The sequence below is a fragment of the Larimichthys crocea genome, chromosome XI (assembly GCF_000972845.2).
Source record: "Larimichthys crocea isolate SSNF chromosome XI, L_crocea_2.0, whole genome shotgun sequence".
Taxonomy (NCBI): Eukaryota; Metazoa; Chordata; class Actinopteri; family Sciaenidae; genus Larimichthys; species Larimichthys crocea.
In genome coordinates, this window is record NC_040021.1 from 580,730 (window position 1) to 600,261 (window position 19,532).

Here is a 19,532-nt window from a genome sequence, read left to right on the forward strand (position 1 = left end):
ATACCACCTCGGAAATATCAGGCTCTCCCCGTACTGCACCACCCTGATGGCGACGTTAGATGCAGCAGTGTGGGCCGAGCCGGTGGAGGTGGGAAGGGTTCTTCCTCACCAGAACTTCTCCTCCTAATCGTTCCCCTTCCTCATTGCAGGTGTCTGAACCGTTCATTTTACTATCATGCTGTCACCTTCTGCGACCTGCTTTGACTTGACTGCAGCAAATATTACAAACTTATTTTAAATGACATCCACACGATCTCACAGTTTATTCTCATTCAATTCTTCTAGTAGTTTGATGTACTTTTTTAAATGAATTCAACTTTTAATTAACCTTCACTAGTCTGCAGTCAGCACTGCCCCAGTGCATTATATTAAGAATATGTCACCGCTGTCAGACGACGCGTTTCCGACAGGAAATTGACTGTTATTTGCTCTCTCAAACTGATTTAAAACAGTAAATTTGCCCCAAAGCGAGCGGGCCTCGCTGATCTCAATCCGCAGCAACTAATGCGAACTGACTGAGGCGGCAATGACTCTGTTCTGCGAGTTAAAACGACCGTTTTTGTCCAATGGAGTCTGGTGGATTTGTAGCAAATTTAGATACAGAAACATTTTCGTTCCCGCTGGAATCAGCTGTCTGACATCAAGATGAACAGGTGAAAACATTTTAAATATAGCGTACGTTTTGACTTTGCCTTTCGTTAGGAGGCTAAAATTGTTTTGTTGCTGCCCCCGTCCACAGCAGTACATTTCTTAGTTTCCATGCTGGGACTTGACCCTAATGGATTTATTGAAACAGCACATGTTGAGTCTTTTCCTGCACCCGGCACTGTTCACTGGGCCGGAGAAAGACGTCCACCGAAACCTTTTATTTGTTGCGTCTCTGCATTTGTAAAGAAAAACACACACAGTGCAGCCAATGTGAACTTCAAAACATGTTGAACCGTTGTTTCTACAGTAGCCCAGAATGGATAGGTAAAGGGTGAGGTGAGATAAAGGGTGAGGTGAGATAAAGGGTGAGGTGGGGTGTTGCCATCAGCAACTACGCCGCTAGATGTCTCTTAATCCTACACACTGCTCCTTTAAACACAAGTAACAGAAAGGAAGGAATTAGAAAACTGGTTCGAGCATGACTCCAGAGAAAAAGGGGAATAGCTCTGAGTGGTTAAAAGGTTTTGTGCAGACGGAGAGATGGAATATATCGACTGGATACAGAGGAAGAGGAGAGTCGAGTCAGCAGATTGGATGAAAAGCTACAGAGAAATCAAACGGAAGAAGAGTCCAAGGTTGAGCGACGCTGCTTAAGTGACCTTAAGGTTTAATTCAGGATGGACGGGATAGTTTGACATTTCATGTGAGCAGAGGTGAAGCACAGACGAGTGAGCGGCTCCGCTCTCTGTTTCCTGTCACATGCTGTAAGATTCACCGGATTTACTTTTCCTGAGCTCGGCATCAGCTCCCGCGGACGGCCTCTCATAGGTGGAACAAGCCGACAGCGGAACAATGTCGTCACTCCGGGCCCACTTTGTCCTGCAAAGAAAAGCACTCAAATGGATGTCTCTCTCTCTCTCTCTGTCTCTCTCTCTGTCTGTCTTTTATATTACTCTGAATCACTTTTTTTTTTTACTGGAGGACTGTTTACTCGTCCTTCTGTGGATGGGAAGTGACAGGAAACAGACAGAGAGAGCTCGTCGACCTGATGTGCTGCAAAAAATACTGAAGAAGCACGACGGAGGGCGAGAGGACGTACGACCACAACCCGACACTGTGTACGACTGAACATCAGCTCTGCCTTATTTTGAAATAAAAAAACAAGGGGGGATTTCGTCTTCTGTCGTCACCCAGACCTACACAATATGTTTTTTTTTTTTTTGCAACCACTGGTCCAAAAGTCAAAGGATTCAGTTCCTGTTCATAAACCAGGTTAAAGCAGCAAATCTTTTATTCACAGGACATTAAAACATGAATATTTTCATTTGATCAGTCATATCAACAGTAATTCAAACACTAGCTGGCAGCCATGAAATGATCATCCTCAGTGTCTCTTTTAGCTTCTTTTAGTCTCTTGTTTTGGTGTTTCTCATCAAGAACACCAGATGGGCAGCAGCTTTGTCGGCTCTGCAAACCACGATACCCAACACAAATGGCAGACGACAAAGGCAGCGACTGCAGCAGCAACTTGTCAAGGATTGGATTGGTGGAGACCAAACAGAGCTCAGAGGAGAGTGGAACACGATTGTTGAATGAATGATGCTCTGTTCCCCAGATTGGAACATGTTAGCCATCGGTGACTGGCTTCATCACTTCAGGGACACGTTTTTGAGTGCCATCAGCAGTGGAGCGATGCCTCCCCTGCTCGTCTCGCCCTGAAATGTTTTTACTGCACCGGTCAAGACATGCAGAGGGCGAGCGGCGATAGAGGCTTGCGAAGGGCTAATGTGGCTCTGGTTCCCATCATGTGCTTCCATCCTGCTGTCACACGCTCCCATTTGATAAGCTAAATAATAAATGAGCAGCTGGTGACTCACAGGTATGACGTGATGTCACAGCTTCGGCAGGTTCAGCTTCCTCTTCCTCATGCCGTTGTCTTCTTCAGTCCAGCTCGATGTCAGGAGTCTTCTGGATTCGTTCTTTATGTTGGCAGAAATGTTTTTACAGACTAATTGTTTTCATTCTGTTAATTAACTTTATTCGTTCACATGAATCTTTCGTGGTTGTTTCTTTGGCAGCGTCGGGTCTGTAAATCAGAGGTGTGTTGGGTTTTTTTTTGGTTTGTTTGGCGTGTACACGGACGCTGACTCACCTCGCTTTAAAGAGCGGCTGTAACTCAAAGTCTCAACTTCAAATCAATATATATCTTTGGTTTGTGGAGCTCGAGTGACACTGGAGCTTTAAGGCTGATTCCATCCAGATCACACTTTATTTTGATGACTGGGACATTTTAAAGTTGAAATATAAACTTGTCATGCTCTCTGGTGCAGAATATGTAATGGCCACACTTTATGTTTCTAAATGACCTCACACACACTTTTCTGCACTTAAATTTTCGACGTTTGTCAAAACAAAGAAGAAAGTGTTGTTACCCACTCAGCCAAATTTGAAGGATTAAAATATCGACAACTTTATGAAATTAGGTAAAATGACATGACTAACTTTGAAACACTCTGAGCTGAGATGAATTCATCTCTGTCTCTCTGCTCAGGGTGGCCTCAGCGTGTCATCGAGCCACCCTGTAAGGACCGCCCACAAATCCTGGACTGAAAAACAGTTTGAACTCCACATTTCAGTGATATATCGTTCAAAGTCTTTTCACCATGTTTTCAGCAACTGTTGTCCAACTGTTTTGAAAGAAATCCAGAATTACCTTTACACAGACTTTAATGAGGCTTAATAAAAACGTACAAAGCACATTCGATAAAAAAAAAACAGACAATTTATGCAAAAAACGGCACACTACACAAACTTTAGCTCCAGTGCTTCACACAGTCTGCAAGAAAACCTGACTGAGCACAACTCAGAGAGAGTCAATATGCCAATTTGTGAAACAAACAGCCTGCACACATCCGTACGGAAGATTTCATATTATTAAGGGTCACACATTGACTTTTACAAACATTTGGCTGGCACTACCCCTCTGTAGAAGTTTGAGTCTCGTGTCGTCGTTATCGGCCACGTCCTCTCTGCATGTTGTTTTTTTTCTGTAGGACACAGCCGGATACAAAATGCTCCAAATAAAGCACGGTATCATCACTGAATATGATGGCAGAGATGTGTTTGATGTCAAGTTCTTCTTTACGTCTAACAATCATAATATTACTCTTCTTTAAATTATATTTGATGTCTTCCCTATGCAAAACCACTGTCTTTCTTTGCCAAATTTTGGATCAAAGACATTTGAGGAAATTATTATTATTAAGACATCTTAGAATATTTAAATGTTCTGTACATATCAAGCTGCAGCCTTGAAGGGCTTGGGTTTGATTATTTATCTTCATTAATATATCATAGCTGCTTTCAAATGTCACGAGCAAGCAGATGAAGAAATAATGCGATGCAGTTTTAGTCGTCCTGTGCAGCCCGTTCTGATCCTGATTCAGCTCTTCATCAGTACTGGAATCAAAATGTGTAAAATGCTCGGAGCAGATCCGTGCATGTGGTTATCTGTTAAAGGACAGCAGAGGATCAGTCAGAGCTCAGCTCCACAGACATTTCAGTCAAGATCGCCTGACTTCATCCGTTCTTTGCTTTTAGCCAGTCGACCCGTCACATGTGGTTACCGCTGAGTGTCCATGCCTTTGAACACACTCAGTGTTTAACCCACAGTGCTGGTGGCGGCCGCTGTGTGTGTGTGTGTGTGTGTGTGTGTGTTTCATACGCAGCAACATATGGGAAAGTGCACAAATGCTGCGTTCAGGTCCGTAGGACGAAGGCGATGTTTACAACTAAATGATTTTTTGCCATTTGCGGCCTCCAGTTTCAGACTGTGGACTGATGCACAGTGATTTCATTACTCGGCGTCTGTCTTTCAGCCTTTTATTTCACCGAGCTCTCACCAACCACTAAGTCCGTCCCACATTACTCTTCTCCTCTGCCATCATGTCCATAGAGGCTGCTGAGCCCGGTTACCTCCTCTTCTTCTTCCTGTAGTCCATACGCCTGTTGGTACAAACACAGTTCGTCAGCTTGGCGGTGAGCTCAGAGCGACGGGTACCCGTCGCTTGAGCTCCCCGCCAAGCTGACGAACTGCTAACAGCAGCTACAGCTGTCAGCAGTTTACTTCAGCCCAGCTCGGCGTCTGTCTTTCAGCCTTTATTTCACCAGCTCTCACCAACCACTAAAGTTTTACTCTTGTCCGGCGGCTTCTTGCTCGCTCACTCTCTCCTTTTCTCTTCTTAGCTTCCTCCGTCAGCGTCCTCTTCACTCTCTTCTCCTCTGCCATTACGTCCGTAGGGCTGCTGAGCCTGGTTACTCACCCAACTCCGGCTCGGCACGACACTGGCTCCACTCCCCGTCAGCATTCCCCCCATGCCCAGGGCCTGTAAACCTCCTCTTCTTCTTTTCCCGTGGTGCAAAACGCTAACAAACTGATGCTAACATGAGCTAACAGCAGCTAAACAGGACTGAGCTAAACATGAGCTAACAGCCAGCTAACATGAGCTAACCCGCTAACAGTAACTGAGTAACATGAGCTAAACAGCAGCTAAACAGACCGAGCTAACATGAGCTAACAGCAGCTAACAGACTGAGCTAAACATGAGCTAACCAGAAGCTAAACAGACTGAATAACATGAGTACCAGCAGCTAACAGCAGCTAACAAGGACTAGCTACACATGAGCTAACACAGCTAACAGACTAGAAGCTAACCTGAGCTAACAGCAGCTAACATGAGCTAACAGCAGCTAACAGACTGAGCTAACATGAGCTAACAGCAGCTAACAGATTGAGCTAACATGAGCTAACAGCAGCTAACATGAGCTAACAGCAGCTAACAGACTGAGGTAACATGAGCTAACAGCAGCTAACAGACTGAGCTAACATGCGTACAGCAGCTAACAGACTGAACTAACATGAGCTAACAGCAGCTAACAGCAGCTAACAGACTGAGCTAACCTGAGCTAACAGCAGCTAACATGAGCTAACAGCAGCTAACAGACTGAGCTAACATGAGCTAACAGCAGCTAACAGACTGAGCTAACATGAGCTAACAGCAGCTAACATGAGCTAACAGCAGCTAACATACTGAGGTAACATGAGCTAACAGCAGCTAACAGACTGAGCTAACATGAGCTAACAGCAGCTAACAGCAGCTAACAGACTGAGCTAACATGAGCTAACAGCAGCTAACAGACTGAGCTAACATGATCTAACAGCAGCTAACAGACTGAGCTAACATGAGCTAACAGCAGCTACAGCTGTCAGCAGGTTACTTCACTGTCCATCATAAACTCTGTAAATCACAGAGAGTTGAGGCGGAGCAGCCGGAGGACATCAGAGGGAAAACCAGAAAACATTTCCTCCATAAAATATGATCCAGTTTCACCAGAACCAGTGAAATAGTTGCTGCTGTGTGACTTATTAGTCAGACGTTAGGAGTGAAACTCGGTGCCTTACTGTGGAAAAACAGTTCTCAGTTTGAATTTCATGACAAACAATAAAAAGATTCATTTGCAGTCATTAGTGTAATTGCTGTAGAGAGAAAAAAAAAGACCATCACCGACAAGATTGGCAGCTTCTTTGCTGCCTCGTACACGTCGTACACGTCGTGGCTTCGGGTCAGATTTAGAAGAAAATCTGCTGGATTGCTTCTTCGTGTCACAAAGCCAGGAGGTGGGCGCAGTTTTCCTACAGCAAACCGAGCGATGGGGATAAAAAAATCATTCCTAATGTGTTTATCGTGTTCAGTGAAGCCACGGGCTCCCAGGAGGAGGGAGGTAAGAGATGACGCAGCAGAAAGGAGACTTTAAAACACTAAATGCTAAATGTATCTGAAGTGATTGTGGGTTTTTTTTTTTCTGCACGTCATCCTGTTGGCATTGACGGACTTTTCTCCATCATTCTGTCGCCTTTCATTCTCTTCAACCTTTGGCTGTAACTGAACACGCTTAGCAGTGACCTGCAGCCAGAATCCAAAAATAAATCCCTGCAGTCGCTCATTTGTTTGGAGTCAACATTTGCCTCCCGGGAAGCCAAACATCAGAAGAAAACGCTGAAGTGCTTTTGAGTGTCTGGTTTCTTGTAACTGGCACTTTTTCTTTACAGAATATTCAAGCTGTTTACTCACCAAATATCCCTCACACGTAGTTATTTTCCACCCCGTCAGAAGTACAGGTATAAAAAAGCAATCGCCTGGCGACATTTCTCCCTGCAGAATTCCTGTTAGGTTTCTTGCCAAATTGCTCGCGTTGAGGGAATTTTAGTCCTTTTGCCAAAAGATGATCTGACACCTGTGGTTCTGACAGATAAAAATAACTACCAGTGGGGCTTGTTGGTCAGTAAACAACTCGAATATTCAGCAAATTATCATCATATCTTGTCAGTTTGAACCTGGAACTTTTATCTGTTTTTCTTCGCTTTGCATATTTTAAATCTTTCTTCTTCTAAATAATGTTTAACAAGAGTTTGAGCAGCCTGGTCAAGATCAGCAACCATGACAGGGAGCTATAAATCAGAATTAAAATGCTGAATAAAAGGTGTTTAAAACAATAAGATCAAGTATTTCATGCTGTCTAAAATAATAATTTAATGAGACTGACAGCGAGTAGAGAGAACAGCAACAATTTGATTTTGTTGTTTTCCATCATTTCAGTCTGATGCTCGAGAAAACATTTTTCAAACCTTTTCTTGTTCCAGCTTTCATATGTCGCCGTCTTCTGATTTTGATTAATGCATCGTGATGGTGATTTCACGTCTTTTCATTGACTTCGTAGGTAGGCCGCTTGCTCGTGAACCTTTGCTCACTTTCTGTTTGAACGCACTGTTGGAAACAAGAATAATCCTGATCTTTAACATGTTGGGTACACGTGAGAAATCTGGACTAAACTGTGGCGACAATCTTTAGAAAACTAAGTTGAACTTTTGACCCAATGCACCATAGAAACAATTTGAAAATCAACGATGTTGAAGTCATTTTTGAAGCTGGTTCCAGCCTCTCAGATCTAAAGATCTGGCACATTTATCTGTTTATCATGGTTGGAAACGCCAGTTAAATGTCAGATTACTCATTCATTTGTTTGCTTTATTCATTTCCTTCATGTTGGGTTGACCTCTTCATCCTACCTGTATCTGATGTTTCTGGTTTTGTATCTCACACACACTCACAGGGGTATTATACAGAAGAACTGTCGGTTTAAGGAATAAAAATCATACTAGAAATCTGAATAATATGACTTTGATTGATTAGTCTGCTCCTCGGATTGGAGGAGAATACAAATATTGACTTCAATATCTGCACGAGCCTTATTGATGTCCTTGTTTATTGCGAGCGCTCCGAGCTCCTTCAGTGGATTTCTGTGAGAGGAAATAACAGCGGTGCATCTAAAAAGTATTATTCCTCAGTCCTCTTATTGCCGGCACCCCTCAGGGAAACCTGGCTCGTTTCATCTGCACAACACAAAAACAATATAAAGTTTACCTGCTCCCCTCTCTCGGATCTCCTTTACTTTGGGTCGGCCTCCCTCAGACATCACTTTGGTGGGAGCACATCAAAACCTTTAGCTCCTTCGGCCCCTCCAGTGCAGCAGAGGCCCTGCAGCTCGTCTTCCATTTCCTGTGTTTCATGTATAATGCAGCCGGTCCCTTCATCAAAGTGGAAATGTCTGTCAGAGCAGAGGGCGGGCCAGAGGTTCAGAGTCACATCTGACAGCTGAGAGAGGGGGGAAGGGCCGTCTGATCGCGGTTCAACCAAAATAAGCCTCTTTGTTACTGGAAACCTGCTGATGGTCACCAATATTCAATCTATACCTCCATGCCTGGCTTTTATATACGACTATATTTCTTTTATCATGATGGAAATAGAGAGCATAGCTTCTCCAGCCGCTCCAGGAGGCGCTATAGAGTCTCTCTGCCGACTGCAATTATATTTAAAGTCCTTCATAACAAATCGAATTTTAATGTGACCTTGTCTCTGTTTTTTTTTACTAACTGACACTGTATCTTGTGTTTGGGAAGCGTATCTCATAATATTAATATTAATCTGGATTCCTGCGGCAATACATGAATGCTGAAATAACAGCATCATGACTTTGTATATAGAGTATAGTATCATGTATCCTTGCTCAAAACCTTTGTGATGTTCAGTGCACTGAGTTGAACTTGAACTCGTCTGTTTGTGTTCAGCTGTCATGATGCATTGATGCGATCTTGGAAGAAGTGGGCCGTCGTATAGTTGCTCTACAGTATTTGTTGTGTCAGATGTGCACGTCTGAAACACGTCCTGCGTTGACAGTGTGATATTTCTTGTGGCTGAAAGATCCAGAAGGATTTACGCTCCGTGCCCGAGAAACCTTGTCAAACTCGGCTGGGCGGTTTTAATAGATGCAAGCTCAGACGGTCAGTGAACTCTGTTGTCGGACAGTCTGGTTGCCGACATCTCTGCTAGAGGAATAAAACCACTTTGGCTTTAATGATTCGTTTCGGTCAAACACTCATTTACAAACCTGGCCTGACCTCAGACGCTGTCTCGGTCTCTCCCACACACTGCTAACAGTTTTTACATAAACATCTGCCCGGAGCCATTTTCAGCAGCCAGCTCTGTTCTGTTCAGAATATCATTCCACCACGGCCAAATTACAACTCACAAACACACACACACACACACACACACACACACACACACACACACACACACACACACAGTGGAGTGTAATCATCCTAACTGTGTCCAGCGTTCGCGGAGACACTGACTCCACACATAACCTGTATGAACCAGGACTCGTTGCCCACAGGCGTCACGCTGCGGTGACTCCAAAATAGACCGGACCATTTCCTATTGACGATGAGATTAGAGTCCATTTACAAAACTAATCTAATGAAAAGGGGACAGGAAACTCACAGAGGCAATCTTTCATTTGCTTGAACTCAAAGTATAGTGAAACATAAATGAATCTGATGATGACGACATAATGACTGCACCTATCGTTAAGTCTCTGCATCCTCTGGTTAATTAAGTGCATTATATTCAGTAGGCCAAAGACACTGAGCTGTTGATGAAGTGTTTAAGTTATAAAACGATTTCTCAAAACTCAAAAGGGACCTTTAAAACATTAAAAACATGGTTCAGCTGCCTGAGATGATCCTCGTTAGCCTTCATTAACCTGTTTCCTTTTCTCCAACAGGACAGTTTTCCTGCCAGATTTGGAGGAATCCACTTCGTGAACCAGCCCTGGTACATCCACGCTCTCTACACCGTCATACGACCCTTCCTCAAAGACAAGACCAGGAAGAGGGTAAGGACTTTTTATGCAATGGACGACACAAATTCAGCACCGTTCATGAACCCCTTTAGCACCTTTTAGCTCATTGTTTTGGTTTTAAAGCCCACACTTTGTAACTGGAGAGCCAGATGGAGTCGGTGGAGACCAAAACAGAGCTAAAAGGGGAGTGAATATTGGACGCGACTCCAAACACACAATAATGTTCCTTTTTTAACTTCTGAATGTTAAAAACATGTTAACTTAAAAGCTGATAATATTTATTTTTGGTGCACAGATCAGTTAGTGCAGGTTTAAACAAGTGTTAAACTTGTAAAAAAAAACATAAAAATGTTATTTTATATTATAAATAAGCTCCATGTGCTCAAACCCTACATGTTAGCTGTAAATGAGTTTTATATGGAACAAAGATATGAAGTGTCTTCTTTGTCTTTCCTATACAAAGGTTTGTTATTATGTAAAAGCATGAAACACAAAGCCGCCCTGTAACGTGTCTTCCTGTTTACATCATTCCCTCTGCAGATCTTCATGCACGGCAACAACCTGAACAGCCTCCACCAGCTGATCCATCCTGAGATCTTGCCGTCGGAGCTCGGGGGGATGATGCCGCCGTACGACATGGGCACGTGGGCGCGAACGCTGCTGGACCACGCCTACGACGAGGAGACCGACTACTGCCCGGAGTCCTACACCCTGTCAGTACAAGACCTGGAGAGAGACCTGGAGAAGAACCTGTCCCCAAAAACCATGAAGAGGTAAAAACTTTTTAAACTGTTTCCATTCAGTTTATTTTCACTTCATGTTTTTACATTTTAGAGCTCCGCAGCAGACGTTCATGTTGCTGGTAACACAGTAACAAGTCTTCTGAACTCTGCAAAACAAGCAGTGCAATAAAAATCTGATTTGAAAAAAGTAATATAATGCTTGTATGTCTGACAAATGTACTGAACCAAGTAATTACGTATCAACAGAACTTCGATATATTGTCGAACTAATTATGTTTTCTTTGCATAATTAGTGTAAACAAATGAGATAATGACGGAGTTAATGTGCAGGTTTGATCTCACTGGAGTTTCTCGTCTTCGTCTTCCACCTCCCACTACCTGCCATCTCTGGCTCAACTGAAGAGGATGAAATTGGTTTAATTGATCCCATCTGATTTAATTTATTCATCTTTGACACAATGACGCTATGAGCCGACTACGAGCTGATTTCTTGTATTACTAAATGATAATTAAAGGTCCAGTGTGTCAGATTTAGGGGGCTCCATTTACAGAATATAATACTCATAACTATGTTTCTTAGAATGAGACTTTATATCTACAGACACAGCGGTTCCTCCTCCACCAGAGTCCAACCAATAGTCCAGAATTCAGTTTTATTATTTATTTATCTTTATCTTTTAATTATATTATTGTATATTTATTTGCTGATGTTGAAATATGTCACTAAATATCACATATTAGAGTTTTTCCTTGCAACTGTCACCATGTGCTTGCCCATGGTGGGAATTGTTGGGTCTCTGTAATGAGATAACTTGATTTGGTGAAGTGAAATTAATTAAATAAAGTTTAAGCACAATAACAAGCCAATAATTGGAAAGGAAATCAGTTACAGGCCTCTAAAATCTAAAGTTTGTTGAATCAAAGCGTTTGACACACATTTGGGATGTACAGTGTCACCATGAACGTATCTTTGGCTGCAGTGAGCGTGTTTGACATTTCACAGAGTATCATTCCTGCCATAGGCCACCATGCAGCGTGATTCACTGTGACAGTAAATCATCTGACCACTGTGTGGTGACACCAACTGACTCATTCACTCAGAGACATTTAGACTGTGGAAGACAAACAACAGCGTGATCGTCAACACAAATGATGTGCCAATTAAACTGTGTGCGCAGAAACTCACTTCATTATTCAGATGCATGTAGCTGCAAACATAAACAAGTCTTTGTTCACACGTTATACAAATTATCATCTGAAACCAGTGTGCAACCATAACCTGCACATGATGCATAGACTGAAAGTACGTGAAAAGCAATGAATACTTCTTGAACAAATACTTCCATTTAAATTAAATGGCCTGCATGCCCAGCTCCTGTTCTAGCATGACACCGGCTCCACTCCCCATCAGCATTCCCCAGCTACAGTTTACTTCACTGTCTATCAGGAAACTCTCAGGGAGTTGAGGCAAAGGGTAAATATTAATTTGACCCAATCTGACTTGCACGCCAGGTCTGGTCTCACTTCTGCTTCACACTAACGCTGATCACCGTCACTCTGTCTCCCGTGCAGGTCTCAGTCGGTGGTGGAACCGGGCGTCCTGAAACGGCCGGACAAAGTCAAGAGTGAAGAAGACAACATGCAGCCGTTGCTCTCGCTGGACTAAGCCGACACACATTCAGCTCAAAAGCATACTCGAATCAATATTAACACACACTCACACTCACACACACAAAAAAAAACTTACCTGTGCACACCTTACCTGCTGTAAGCGACACGCGCGCCCTGAAAACACCTTCCTCCAGAAAAAACGCTGCTGCTGCCGCCGCTGCTGTCGGATTCTTGTTTCTCTTGAACTCGAGGAAAATCACGAATGAGACGAGAAGGACGTTTCCTCACAGAGGAGGACATCCCAAGAGCTACTGATGTTGTTCTATATATTTATTTATTTAGTTATTTGTCAAGTGCCAATTCCAACAACTGTAAATTAACGTCTTTGAACAATCCAGCCCGTCGGTGTGGAGCAGGGAGAGGAGAACAAACACGAGGGCAAAGAGAAAGAGTTTCCACATACGTGTGTGAAAACAGTGTTTGCTACAGTTGTGTAATATATCGGTGATGGGCGATTTAAAAAAAACTGGAAATCAGACTTTCAAAGAGAGCTCGGGGCGATGGATCTCGAGCTGCACTTTTTTCGTCTTTGTACATTAATTTGAAGAAAACGCCTCGTAAAGGGGCGAGAAAAGCGGCTCAGGATTAGCAGAAGCGATATAAACAAGCTTGTTCAACCTCCTGGACACAAAACTGGCAGACAGGCAGGCAGGCACTGGGTTTACTGGAAGTTTATTGGGTTAATGGGCATCTTTCAGTCGCGCTCCAGTTATCTCTTGGAAAAAGCAAATCCCCTTTACGGCGAGAGAGTTGGCTCTATGAATTATGTTTTGGTTTCTTTTGCCTTTCGGCCATTTTCCCTCTTTCTTCTGACCCAGTATTTCTTCTGCCATTAGGAAAACGTCATCAAGTATTCGTTTGGCTGAAGATGAAAACATATATTTTGAGAATCTAACAGATAGGACGTCTAACCAGACAAATAAATAAGGCTAAATTTAATTTTTTTTAAAGCAGAGACAGGGCAAACGCATCGCCCTCTGCTGTTGGCAATAATAATCTCACTTTGACATGGTCAAACATTACCGCGTTAAAAACATCTGTTTATTAAACATGTCAGTATTATAAGACTGAACGAGTAACACATTAGAGGACCGTGTTGGTATTTTTTGCATGTTTTAGACAGTTTCTTAAAAATCACGCTCTTTTATTTGCATAATTTAAGTATATTATTGGTGTTTCACATCGCAGTATTAGTTTATAATCTTAACTCAAGGTCCACTTATTAGCTTTCTTCCTAGCTTTTGACCATATTTCATATTCTAACTGTTAATTTTCAGGTTTGATTCAAGATTTTAAGCGTCCACGCGCTGTCACGTCATAAGAAAATGACATCGGGCAAGAATTAAACTCTTCTTAAAGGTGCCTTGTGGAGTTTCTGACCACTCGGAGTGCTGTTGAGCAACATTTTTTAAGAATTGGACAATTTCCTGCCGTTCATTTCACACTCTTCCACTAATCGACACTTGTTTACGAGGCGTAGCAATGCAACAACAAAAAAAAGCAACAAATAAGAAGACTGCAATCGAGCAAGTACGAGATAAATCGATGCATCATTTAAAATATTCAAACTGGGAGTAACGTCAACATGACTGGCAGTAAATACACTGAAAGTGGTTTGCAGTCCCTGTACAGAGGTGTCTCGTCTATATTTTATCCCCAAAAAGTATTATTTTACATATTTAAATGGCAGTATTTTATTATAATTACAGTCATATTTCCATTTAAATTCTATATACTATTTAAAGTGACACAGACACTATTTCTGTTTGCTCCGCTCACTGTTTTGTATGCTATACTGACTTCCCAAAAAAAAATCCATATGCACCAGCTGAAGGTGTTTGACATACTGTACTTTAGGCTCACCGCAGCTTTATGATGTGAAGGTATGACAGCCGAACGTTAAAGAGGCAGACAGGAAAAATGCCACTATGACGGGCAGAGCAGAGCAGAGCAGAGGAAAAGTCAGTCAGGCTGGCAAGCACGCAGCCGAGCAGATCACAGAAAGGCCGGCGGGCAGGCGGGAAGCGTGAGGTGGCCGGCCTCAACGAGAGCAGACAGCTGGAATGTTAAACTATCAACACCAGCGTACACGACACGTCAACCCCACTTACAACAGCTCGGAGGCTCGACCCTGCACAGAGTCGAGTTAGGCTGATCTGTCTGGATGATATAACCATCGACCGCGCGTGACGGTGATATTGTGTTTTTATTTAATACGTGATCAGTCAGTCCTCAGAAAAACAGTTGCTATGATTCAAAATGTATCATTTGTGTGACTCATTAAAGGACAAGTCCAGTGTAATTTCATTTTGAATTCTCATTACTAAACTCGACCTAGTTTCTGTTGGTACGCCTGTCGAGCTTTCTGTCCTCTCCGTACAGAGCAGGTCTAGACTTTATAATGTTATTTACAGAGACCCAACAATTCCCATCATGAGCAAGCACTCGGTGGCAGTGGTAAAACTTCCTTTAAGTAAGTAACAATAATGTAAGGTGCTGATAATAAACGATGTATAAAACGTGGACGTGACGTCGTTTTGCAGCCAGCCTCAAGTGGTCGTCTGAGGAACTGACATCCACACTGGCTTCATTTCACAGCCATGGAGATTACCGCTTGATACTGACGTGCAGACTTTGCCAAACCAGATCAGGACGAAGCTGCTAACGTTACATAACTAACATTTTTTTGTTAATAATCTAGTAGTAACACACTGTTTAATCTCTTCATTGTAGTTTTGTTCCAGTGTTTTTTTTTTTGGTTATCAAAAGGCTAAAAACAAAAGACATCACCCTTCAAACTCTTCAGATACAGAGCAAACGCCCAGTACACACCGCTTTGACATGTGGAGAAATGAAAAGCTTGACAGCCCTGCTGTGCCTGGTTACAGTTGCTTAGGAGAGGTTTAGCGAACAATCATTTCCCATGAAAAACCCAAAGCCGTCAGTGAATTCGCCACAGTCACGAGTCCTGAAATCACGGCCTCGCGTTTATTACTTGGCTTTTGTTGCCTTTACCTCCTGAGGCAAAAACATGCTTCTATATATATATGAAGATCAACATTCAATACTGACATCCATGGTAATTATGTTGACATGGGTTGTTCAGGCAGAGTAAAAAACATTGAGCTCAATCGTCTCTTCACACTTACTTCTGTTAGATTCAAACTGCTCTTGATACACTCCAATGGTTGCAGCGTTAAACAGGAAAACAAAGACATTTAAACTGCATTCGTCAAAGCAACACTTTTTCCATGGAACAGGACACAATGACTCCTGAAAGCTTTTCACTGTGGCAAAAAAAAAAAAAAAAGGTAATGGGGTTGAAAATTATGGAAAATTACACTGGTGTTATTTTCTGAACCTCCACGGGGTGCATTATTATCTGTGATATCCAGGCATATCATCCGCCTAAGTCACAAAATTGGATTGACGCGGTGAAGAGGTACTTTTGACTGAGCTTAGTTTTCAGATTTTCACATAAATATTATTTATTATTTCTGTGCAGAGTTCAGCACCATGCATCAATATGCAACCTGTCTCATAGCTGGAAACAAAGCTCAGATTGCAGGGTATGAATCGAACATTCGGAGGGTTGGTAAGCAACCATTTAATAATATACCTGTCTGCAGAACCGGGCTGGGGTTCGACAATGAATGTTTAGTCCCACACAGTGTGGTTTGATTGGTCATATTAGGGTGGAGATGAACGTTGATTTCTTTGAATTCTGTGAAAGGTCTCCAGGTCATCTTTCTCCAAAAAGGTTAAGTCTGGGGAAACTGGACTGTTTGTGGGAAGACGTTTCGCCTCTCATCCAAGAAGCTTCTTCAGTTCTTCAGAACAGATCTACAAACAGTCCAGTTGCCCCAGACTTAACCTTTTTGAAGTTGATTTCTTTGGTTTGGACTTGGGTTTGGGTGGCTCCTCAATCAGCCGTGCAGCCTTATTGCACAAAAACCCGACTTTAATATGGGCGACTACCAACTTTGAGGAGTTTTTGTACGATTTCTGAACTCACTGGACAAAAACACAACAACTTTATTGCAGGTTTTGGTGAATCTAGATGTTTTATGGAAAAACTGTTTCTCCCACTGATCTCCTTTGGCAGCTCTGCCTCAAATCTCTTTTCCATTACCTGCTTGCCCCAGTTTCTGCTTCCTGGCGCCAATTCTGGTGCCACTAACAGATCCCAGAAAAACTCTTCCTTCCAGTGGACCAAAGCTCCTAGTTTGTTTCCATCTAAAGGGTATATTAGCTAGCATCCAATCACAGTCCTAAATTCAACACTCAAACCAATCAAACCACAGTGGGTGGGATTAAACATTCAATGTTGAACCCAGGCAACCGAGCCAGGCTGCAAACAGGTATTTTGGTCTGTTTGTGTCTGCTTTAGTTGCCCTCTCAACACATATTAAAACATTTTTAATGTTTAAAACGGCTCAAAATGTGTCAAAGAAACATCATCACTGGGCATAATCTGACTTGTATTATTATTAGAAGTGACATTTTTTGCATCTCCCTACTAGTTTAAATCAGTCCGTTGTAGAACTGCCAGTTTTGTGCACATCAGAGAGACTGTAATAAACTGTGGGTCACACCATGTTCATCAACAGTGATTTCCGTGCATTGGTAGAAAGCTGAGACAGTTAAACACACACATATAGGGTATACAGTTACAGGCTTTTTACGGTATCAGTGTCAAGATGTGAAGGTAAACACATATTTGTACTATAAACAGGGACACACACACTCACACACACACAGCCACTGTAGATGCTTCCAGTTGTTAGGATGCAAAGTTTACATGAAATAAACATCTGTATACTGCTTGAATATAGCAAAACTGAATCTCACGCAGGCTCACCGGTTATTTTTAAGGTGTTAAGACGTTGGTATCAGAGGCGGCTTCGTTTGGTTGTAAAACTTATCGTACGTAGAGAAACTTAACAATGGTAACACACATGTAAAGATTTTAATTTTATTACAAATATACTTTATGGGGGTGATGCTTTGTGCTTTGCCACACATTTAAGATTTTTTAAATGTTTTTTTTTTTTGTCAGTATTTTATTAAAATTGCTATCTATAATGTTTATTACACAGGTGACAGATTGGTATATGTTGTAAGAATTGTAAACAGAATTATGAAGCTAGAATCTGTTTTTATTTTAAAAAAGAATTCAGCATTTCGAATGTTCTCTCTCTGTTGTTGTTGTTACGTCTTTCCTGATGTCCTTGGATCAAAGTATTGATGAATACATTTTGAAACCTGTGTCGATGGTTTTCACGTTTTAAAATCAAAACCAGGAAGCCATCCTGGAGGTTCTCAGCGATTTTTCTAAGAGTTTGATTCAACAATCTCAACAAAAGCGAAAATCACAAATGCTTCATTTTTGTGCTGGTTTTTGACTGGAAACGTGTTAGATTTGGTTTGTTTTGTCAGTTTACAGTGAGATAACATGGATTTTATTCAGCTACACAACACTGTCTGTTGTTTTCACATCAGTTTACATGGAAGGAAATGTAGAGCGTACATACTGTTTTTCTCTGATGCAAAATAAGATGACCACCGAGTCAGCTCATTCAGTTTGGCACCAGAAAATCCATAAATCCATATTAGTCAAGCACTTTCACCCTAAACATTAATGTTGAAAAAACAACTACAACACGTGACATGACATTTACAAAATATTGTTTTCATACTCTGAAAGAACATAAAGGTTTTCCTACTAATGTCAACTGTGCGTTATTGGAGCCATCTAGTGGCCATTAGCGGAACTGCGTCTTAATTTGTTCATTTCAGTGTCAGCTGTGTGAGCTTTCCAGCTTTGTGCTTTCCTTCAAAATAAAACCAGCACAGGAAAAATAGAAACTGCAAACCATATCCCAACCAGTACTGTAACATTTTGTACAAATCCAGAACTGCATTTTATATTTCAAGGTTGTTTTTCAGATTTCCAAAGTTTCCAATATAGATTATATAAAACATGGATGTAGTCACCTACACCTAGATCCCGTGGCCACTGGAGAAACTTTATAAAAACTGACTTAGCGTCTTCAGTTTGTCCTGCTTCTCAAATCCTCAGACTCATTTTGTATGAGAGAAAAACAGTGAGCACATTTTACATTTTTCTCCATGACCTGTGATTTGTTTTCAGATGCGCATGCTCTCATGACAGAAAAGTATTTAAAATGTTGATTTTTTTTTTTTTATTATTTCTTAAGCATGATCACACTTATTTGGATATTTATTTTTACCGAGACTTCCGTGATGGAGCCAAATGTGGGTCGCAGGAAGGTCAGGACGTCATTCTCAAACTACAGGACAGCGTTTGAATCCCAGTTTGGAATACATATACGATGAATCCAAAGAAATGGGGTCCATGTGTTGGATCTGCAAACACGATAACCATGATTTTTTAAAAGCCACTACTCCAGTTTGACCTTTGAGCTGACCGATGCACGGAGACTCCTTCACTGGGATACATGTTCTGTTTGCATTCGTCTGGCTCATATGTTTGACAGTATATGACGAGTAAACTGTAAGCTGATTAACATAACTTTGTTTATTTAAATGAACCGATGACAGTACATGCACTCTGTAGATCTGTTAGTATTTAAATGTTCACATGAAGAATTTTGAGGCGCTGAAACATTTCCGACATGGAAAAATGAATCAACAATGCATCATTATGGGATCAAACTCACCTTCACAAGCTTTGTCACTGTACCGCAGTCTTTATAACGATTAATTTACTTGTAGATTGAACTAATAAGATTAATTCCTCACTGACTTTGACTAATGTTTGATTTATCTCAGCCAAAGCCACCTCTTCCATTAAAAACCTGATGTACCGCGTCTTTGAATATTTGGACTTTTTGTTGTTGTTTTTTTTTTTGGATAATTTTCTGAAGATGAATGCATAAAGTTCAGTTGGTGATATATTTATTACATTTTCATATCACTGTTCTTTGATTGTATAGTTACAGTAGGAGCTGTAGGGAGACCAAAACTCAAAAATTGTGAAGTTATGGAAAGCCAGTATATTATAGGAGCAAAAAAAAAGTGTTCAGTTAGCAGGTGTTAAATGTATAAATGTCTCAAAGACAATTTGCTGAAATGCATTATGTAAAACGAGCAAAAATAAATATGGACACATGTAGATTTTCTCACATTTCTCTTATTGTCTTGGTGTAACTGTTGTCCTTTCAC

At 41.6% G+C, this 19,532-nt stretch overlaps 1 protein-coding gene across 1 annotated transcript in view; it reads left to right on the forward strand.

Moving 5' to 3' along the window:
- clvs2 (clavesin 2) overlaps positions 1–19,489 on the forward strand; it is a 45,990-nt gene extending 26,501 nt beyond the window's left edge. The window contains exons 3-5 of the mRNA XM_010754039.3: positions 9,832–9,942; positions 10,450–10,682; positions 12,225–19,489. Coding sequence (XP_010752341.1) covers positions 9,832–9,942; positions 10,450–10,682; positions 12,225–12,318 — 438 coding nt within the window. The 3' untranslated portion in view covers positions 12,319–19,489. The remainder of the gene's footprint in view (positions 1–9,831; positions 9,943–10,449; positions 10,683–12,224) is intronic.
- Positions 19,490–19,532: the final 43 nt, after the last annotated feature.